Raw genomic sequence first — 7,708 nt, 5'->3', positions numbered from 1 at the left:
ACTCTGTTCAATCATGGCATCAAGTTTTAACAGCTTTTAAGTTCAGGTTTTTTATTCACTGATATTGATGTGAATTTAGCAAAAGACTATGTAAAGTTTAGCTGACAAATTTATTTGTAACCTTGAAGTATTTGATCATCAGAGAGAGAGCGAGAATATAAATAAAAGACACTGGACATCCACATAATCTACAGTTAATTCCATAATTTTTACAGATAACAATATACACACTGTCTTGCCTTTCCTCACAATCAGCTTGCACAATATCTGTGGAAATACACAAATGCCTGGAGCAGGGACATGTCCCCAGGGAAGGGGCTGCTCACTCCAGCAGTGCCTGGGGAAGGGCTCATTTTAAACCCGGCCCCCCGAGAAGGTTTTTGGCAACAAGACATCAGGGTGATTTTTGAGACACTTTGCAGTAAAACTGATACCAAGAAATTTCAAGGAAAAGCATAAGATCCACAACCCAGATCCACCACCGGTGTCCCTGGGTCAAGAAAAATTCACTTCTTGACCTCGTGATGAACGTGGAATTACTTGGTAATAAATACATCTATTCACGGTTTAATGCTTATATGGAAGAGTCAACCTAGCAAGCTACAAATTAAAAAGGGGAGAAGCAGAATTAACATATGATTTTCATTTTACAAAGGAAAAGGGCTGTTGATAAATGATTGGCATATTAAAGAGCATTTTGTTTTAGAAAAGATAATGTAAATTCAAATAAAACAAAACATACCGCATTGGTGCGCTTTTAAAAAATCTGTTGGAAGAACAGAGAAGTTTCCTACCATGGATTTCTGAAGTGATTCACTATGAACATTTCTCCTATAGAAATATAGACATCGTCACACCTTTCACTGTGGATGAGGATTTTATTTTCCCTTAAAAAATGTTTCGGTGTGGATGGGTGACGGAGCAAGTCCTCGCTTTGGAGAATGCACCGACAACAAAACGCAAAATACCTCATATCAAATCTGTAAAGCACAAGTCCTGGTGTTTGGTAAAGACACAAGATTCAGTTTGGTTGGGACGCTCTGGGTGCCAATGGCTGCAGTGCCAGGGCCTTTGTCCATCATCATCATCATCATCATCACCATCATGCCAGGCTCATCTCCGAAATCCCCTCTGCTCCCTCCGTGTCGCGGCACTCAGGGCTGTCCCTCTGTCCTTTCCAAGAGCAGGTGACATTTCACAGCACCGAGTCCTTTCCCTTCCCGCTGCCTGGGGTTGGCCCCTGTATCAAAACTGAGCGTGGTCGACCTCATCGAGCCAGGAGGCTGGGCTGGCCGGGAAGTCGGGGTACCCGCCGCTGCTGCCCGTGGAGAGGTCGGAGCTCGGTCCATTCCCAGCCAGGACCCTCATGGGCTGGGGCACCCCTGCTCCGCTCTGTCCCATGATGGCCAGGCCGCTGTCAGGGTACACCAGGCTGGAGATCAAGGGCTGGTGGCCTGGCAGGGCCTGCAGGGCCGCGGGAGACGGGGGGATGCCATAGGGGCTGCTGGAGCGCAGCTCGTGGAACGGCTCCGGGGCCGGGATCGCGCCGTGCTCCAGGGCAAAGCTCCCGTTGGTGCCCGCCTGCCGCCCCAGCGCCGGCGAGGCTTCGCTCAGCGCGCTGTAAATCCCGTTGGAATGGCTCATTTCCGACATGGAGGGCTCATCTGCAAGGGAAAGGGACTGGATTTACTGGAGGAGCACCCAGGAACTCCTGCAGAACCTGGTATAAACAGATTAAAAGGATGGGAGCTGAGCAGTCATGCTCTTCATCTTGTAAGTCCTTATTATTCCCATTCTTGTTGATAAATCTTCATAGGCAGCCATGGAATTAATTTTTTTTCTGAGCACAAACATCTAATACATCTTGGATTTTAAAAATATGCATGAAAAGTACATATTAAAATATAAGACTGTGATTTAAAAATAATTCTTTAAAGGCTAAGTGAATGTCTTCCACCTTTTGTTTTGTTTCAATGTCTTTCCACCTTTTGTTTCTATTCGGTTTTGAGATTTATCTTGAATTTTGTTATCACTTTTAGGAGCTACCTGAACCAGATAAATGCAAGATACATTCCCCATTACTCAGGAAAAAAGATATTAAATTAAGATATTTGTCTGCTCAGAAACAGGCTAATGAAACCACAGGAACACAGAATGTATTTTTGTGGCTTAAAAACACTCCTGATAAACGAACAATATTTTTAAAGTTCCCAGCAAAAATTGTTTGTATTTGTTAGGGGCTTTACGGACAGTGAGAGCTGCTCTGTTGCTGGGTATACAAACCTGTTTGTGGCATCGAGCTCTCAATAATTGTTTGACATTTTTTAGTTATTATTTATGGACTATTCATATTTAATGAGCTGATACACAGTGTGCATAAACAGACTGAAAATCAAACAGTTTTTAGGAGCACGGGAGAGGAGCTGAGATGAAAAAGCGTGTGTTTATAAATACACAGTCTGTGTAAATATTTACAGAGGTTTGCATTTCAGTTTCTCTCCCATTCCTAAAAATGATACAAAAATTTGGGATGGAGCTGGGATTGTGTAGAACAGGTTCCTGCAAATGTAACCCAGCCTGGGGCGCTGTCCCTGCGGGGATGGAGAGTGAGGGGTGAGCTGCTGTTGGTCTGTCCTGGGCTTGTCACCAGAAATCGCGGCCCCAAAAAAGGGGACACTGCTGCAGAAGCTGCCTAACATGCACCAATTTGCTTTTTGCAGCACAGGAACAGCTCCCACAGGACTGAAGAGTTCTAGTGAGCAACTGCGCAAATAAAAGCATCCCTAAATAAGACTAAAAAAAAAAAAAACACAACAACAACAAAAAAACCACCCCCCCAAAAAAAAAAAAAAAAAAAACCAAAAAACAAAAAACAAAACCAAAAACGCACTAATTTTCCCACAGACACATTCTGTGGTTCTGGGCTTCCCGATTTTCTATTTCAAGAATCCCTTGGAAAACCATGTCTGAGCAGCGGCTCTGACACCACAACGCTGCCCGGGGAACTCTCCCTGGTCCTGCCGCAGCTTTGGGGCCCGGCCGGGGACAGAGCGGAGCCCCCGGGCCCGGTCAGGGGCAGAGCGGAGCCTCCCCCGCCGCTCCCCGGCCTTGGCCGCCCCTCGCTGCCCCGGCTCCGGTTCTGCCCCACGGGGAATCCTCGGCTCTGCCCCTCTCCCGCTCTGTTTCACTCTCTGTTCCACTGCCGCAAATTCCGACCGCGGCCCCGAGGGGTGGAAGCAGCCGGGGCATTGGCAGCAGCTTTGCGGGGAGGGCACAGCCCGGAAAAACCCGGCCGGGGCTGCGGGCACCGACCTGTGAAGGAAACCTCGGCGTCGCTGTCGGGCCCCTCCTCCTGGATGCTGTCCTTGTCGGACTTGGATGTCCCCCGGGATCGCTTCATGTTCCTGAAGTACTGCCCCCAGCGCTGCCTCCCCGCGTCCTTCTTCAGCCTTTTCTCCTTGGCCCGGCGGTTCTGGAACCAGACCTGCGAGCGGGGCCCGCGGGGAGCTCCGGGCCTGAGGGCCGCTCCCCGCCCGCCGCCCCGGCCCGGCCCGGCCCGCCCGCGCCCCGCTCTCACCTGCACCACCCGCATGTCCAGCCCCGTCTCCGACGAGAGCTGCTCCCGGACGTGCCGCGCCGGCTTGGGGGAGTTGTTATACGCGTTTTTGAGGGTCTCCAGCTGCTTGGCCGTGATGGTGGTGCGGGGCCTCTTGGCCGTAGACTCAGCCTCTGCCGGCGCGGGGCGAGTCAGGGGTGAAGTTACACCGGACCCTCCCTGCACCCTCCCGCCCGCTGTGAGAGCCCGTCCCGGAGGGCAGGAGCGCCCCGGGCCGCCCTCGGGGGTGCGAGGGACGGGGCAAGGGGTACCTCTCTGCTTGGCCGTCTCGTAGTCCGCCTTGCAGACCAGCCTGCTGTCCTCCATGAGGTAGAACTCGTCGCCGGTGGCCAGCTGCCGCTTGCAGACGATGCAGGCGAAGCAGTGCAGGTGGTAAACGAAGTCCTGTGCCCGGCGCACCACCTGGGTCGGGGGGATGCCCTGCTGGCAGGCGGCACACTTCGTCCCGAAGCGCCTGAGCATGGGGGACAAGCGGCGCCGCTGAGCCGGGGGAGCCGGGCTCGGTCCCCGCCGGCCCCGGCGCTGTCCGCGGTGCTGCTCCCGGTGCCGCTGTCCCGGTGCTGAACCCCGAACGCGCCCGGCTGTGCCCCCAGCCCGGCCCGGCCGCCCCCCGGCCCTTCCCACGCACTTGAAGAAATCCTCCTTGCAGTAGACGCCGTCGCCGCGGCTGAAGCACTTCTCGGCCAGCTGCGTCTGGCAGTCGGAGCATTTCAGGCACTTGCTGTGCCAGTGCCGGTCCAGGACCTTGAGGATGAACCTGTCCACGATGTGCTGGTTGCAGCCGGCGCACAGCGGGATCTCTGCGGGGAGGGAGCCCCCGTCAGCCCCGATGCCCCGACCGGCCCGGCCCGGCCCGCAGCCCCGGGGGTAGCCCGAGGAACAGCACGAGAAAAACCATTATTCGTTCAAATTCGTTATCGCGGCGTCGTGGAGAGCAGCGAACGCCCGGGCCGAGCACACTCCGGGAGAAGCGCCCGAGAGAACCGGGATAAACAAGAAGGGAAGTGGTGGAAACGGAATTAACTCCCCGAGCGAGCCGCCGGCAAATCTGTAATTATCCCAGGCTCTTTTTCTTTTTCCTAAACTTCCAAAATTCACCTGCGGGCAACCCGAATGGAGTAGGGAAAGAAACTACCAAAAATTAAAAGAATTGCACTGAAAATAAAAAGGCAGCAGTCTTGTCCCGTCCCCCTCTAGATACCAACAGAGATTACACCGAAAAAGGTACGGATACAGTCATGGAGAAATAGAGATATAAAAATAAACAGATACAGCAGATAGAGAACGAAATGTGCAGAAATATAGACATAAATATATAGATTTCAGTATATAGGTATAGATAGAGATAAGTAGGTGGAAATATGGGTATGAGGTACATAAATACAGATATATCGGTGTAAATAGAGGCAGAGAGATGTATGACACCACTGTACAGGAACAGATGGGTACGGACACGAGAGTATTTCTATGTAAAGATAATTCTATGTAGATATAGGAGCTGGATCGCCGTGCACAGGGGTAAGAGGTGGAGGCGATAATCGTTATCCTGAACAATTCACCGCGTCCAAACAAACAACCCCAACAGCGGCAGCGCTGGAGGCAGCGGCCCCGGCCAGGACGGAGCTCCGGCAGCGGCCACGGTAGCACGGCCCGGCCCGGCAATGTCCCGGTCCAGCCCGGTCCGCGGCTCTTACGCTGCATGGCGATCCGCGGCAGCTCCGCTCCCTCAGGCGGGCCGCGGGCTCTGGCGCATCTTCCGCGGGGCTCCGCCGGCCCCAGCCCCGCACCCGCCACCGGGAGCCGCCGCTCTGCCCCCGCCGGGCCCCCCAAACCCGCGGCTGCCGTGCCCCGCTCCGGGCGCTGCCGCCCCCGCCCCGCCGGGGATTTAACTCGCCAGAGCGGGTTATTTTTAGACGCGGGGCCTCGCCGCCGGTGCCGCTCCGCAGCGCCGGGCAGGGAGGGCATCGCGGCTGGCGCGCTGTATTTAATCCCCCCCGCCCCCGGGGCCGGCCGCACGTCCCCTCCCGCCGCCCCTTCCCGGCTGCGCCCGGCGGGCGGGACGCGGCTCCGGGGCCCCGGTAACGAACACGACGGGGCCGCCGGCGGGCGGGGGTCGCAGCGCCGGCCGCTGCCCCGAGCTCGTTGTGAGCCGCAAGCCCCGGGATGTGCCCCCGGTCCGGGCAAAGCACCCCGCGGTGCGGCCCCCACGGCGGGGCGAACCCCCCGGGACCGGCGCTCGGCCGCGGTAAGCCCCGCCGAGCCCTTCCCGCCGCCCGGGCCCCGACGGAGCCCAGGACCGCGGCACCGTGAACGAACGCCGTGTCCTGTGGGAAAACGGAATTTGCGCGTCCTTCGTTCCCCCGGGGGCTCGATTTCGGCGGTGTCTCTCTGTCCCCGGGGAGCTCGAGCAGCTCCCGGTTGCCGGGCCAGAGGCGCAGCTGCCGCGGAGAGCCCACGGGGACAGCCACGGAAAGCGAACCGGGGTAGGACCGAGGGCACAGACCCGTTCACAGAGGCTGCCGGGCCATGCTGTCGGTCCCGCTCACAGTGACACCTCTGCCCCCGCACACCGGCGGGGCCCCCGTCCCGGTTCGTCGTTGATTTGTTGTTTTTTTTAAGCCCCATCGACAGCTTTCGATGTTGGCGAGAGCCGGGACGGCCCCGCTCCGCTGGGGCTCGGGCTTCCGAACCGAGCTCGGGCTTCCCCGTCGAGCCCCGGAGCCCCGGCCCTGCCGGGGGAGCGCAGCCCGGTTCTCCCCGTCCCGCCAGGGCTGGCCCCGTTCGTTCAACGGGACGAAAAAACGTTTAAAAGCAGAATTAACGGAGTTTTTCTAAAAGTGGGGAAAAAGCCGCGTGGGAGCCGGGCAGGGGGGCGCGGGGGGTCTCCGCAGCTGGACGGAACCGTCGGGCAGCGGGGAGTCCCCGTTCCGTCCCTGTCCTCGTTGAGCGGGACCCGGGGCAGGAGCCGCCGCTCCGCCGGGCTGGGCTCCCGTGAGCGCCGCTTTTCCCCGGGATCGACGGGGACCCGGAGCAGCGGCGGGGCCGGCAGCGAGGGGGGCTCTGACACCGGGGACGAGGCAGGAGAGAGAGAGAGCGAGCGCGGGACGGAGCGGGACGGGCGGGACGGATCCCCCGATGCCGTCGGGCCGCCCTTCCCCGCAGCCAGCCCCGACCCGGCCCCGACGGTGCCCCCGGGACGCAGACGGAGCGCGGCCGGGCCCGGGGCTCCCAGAGCAGCCGCCGCTGCCTCCGCGGGGGGACGCGGGGATCTGCGCGCCCCCCTCACCTGGGCTCCGCGGGAAGGGGCAGAGCTCCGCTGCCTTCTCGGAACCGGCGCGGACCCGCTCCAGCAGCATCGCGGCCTCCGTGGGCGCCGTCCGGAGCGCGCGGGTGGCTGCGCAGGAGTGGCGGAGCGGCGCGGAGGGGCGCAGGGAGCGGCGCGGGGCTGGGCGGAGCGGGGGGGCGCGGGGGGCGGGTCGGGGGCGGCTCCGGGCCGCAGCTGGGCCGCGGTTCAGCGCCGGCCTCTTTAGCATCACAAAAGCGGCCGGGGCAGTGCTGGCCCCGCCGTCCCACGCGTGGCCGCCCCCGACGCGTGGGTTCGGGCTGCAGCCGCCGCCTTCGGGGGCGAAGCGGCCCCGGGACCCCTCACGTAGGGGGTGGGGGAGCCCCCGCCCGGGCCCCGCTGGCCGCCGGCCGCCCCCGAGCCCGGATTTCGTTTGTCCCCGCCGTGCGGGGCTCCCCCGACGCCGCCCTCGGGCAGCGGGAGGGCTTTTACCCGCCGCTAATTAATTAACGAACGCCGAGAGGTAGCGGTGCCTGAGCCGCGGGCGGCGGCCGCGGGAAGTTAATTGCGCTAATTGAGGACGGGGCGGACACGGACGGAGCTGCGTGTGCGGGGTTTTTGTGAGCGCGGCGGCCCCGGGGCTGTGCGGGAGCGCGGGGGGCCGGGCCGGGGTCCGACCGTACCCACAGGTGTGGGGTGTGAAGTGTGGGATGTGGGGTGCCCGTGCCCGGAGCCTGTGCCCGCGCTCTGTCCCAGTTTCTGTCGCCTTCCCGCGTGTGCGGAGCTCCCGGGGCCGCGTTTGTCCGGGC

The 7,708-nt window shown here is 59.7% G+C and overlaps 1 protein-coding gene across 1 annotated transcript; it reads right to left on the bottom strand.

Moving 5' to 3' along the window:
• Positions 1-1,245: 1,245 nt before the first annotated feature.
• On the bottom strand, positions 1,246-6,972 carry LHX3 (LIM homeobox 3). The gene is made up of 6 exons (XM_058038285.1): positions 6,903-6,972; positions 4,245-4,416; positions 3,868-4,070; positions 3,578-3,729; positions 3,313-3,484; positions 1,246-1,664 (listed from the first exon to the last, which is right to left on the bottom strand). Exons 1-6 carry the CDS (start codon positions 6,970-6,972, stop codon positions 1,246-1,248), a joined length of 1,188 nt encoding a protein of 395 aa, XP_057894268.1.
• Positions 6,973-7,708: the final 736 nt, after the last annotated feature.

Source organism: Melospiza georgiana, chromosome 20 (assembly GCF_028018845.1).
Source record: "Melospiza georgiana isolate bMelGeo1 chromosome 20, bMelGeo1.pri, whole genome shotgun sequence".
Taxonomy (NCBI): Eukaryota; Metazoa; Chordata; class Aves; order Passeriformes; family Passerellidae; genus Melospiza; species Melospiza georgiana.
Note: the sequence above shows the minus strand (reverse complement) of the source record. Positions and strands in the feature narration are given on the sequence as shown.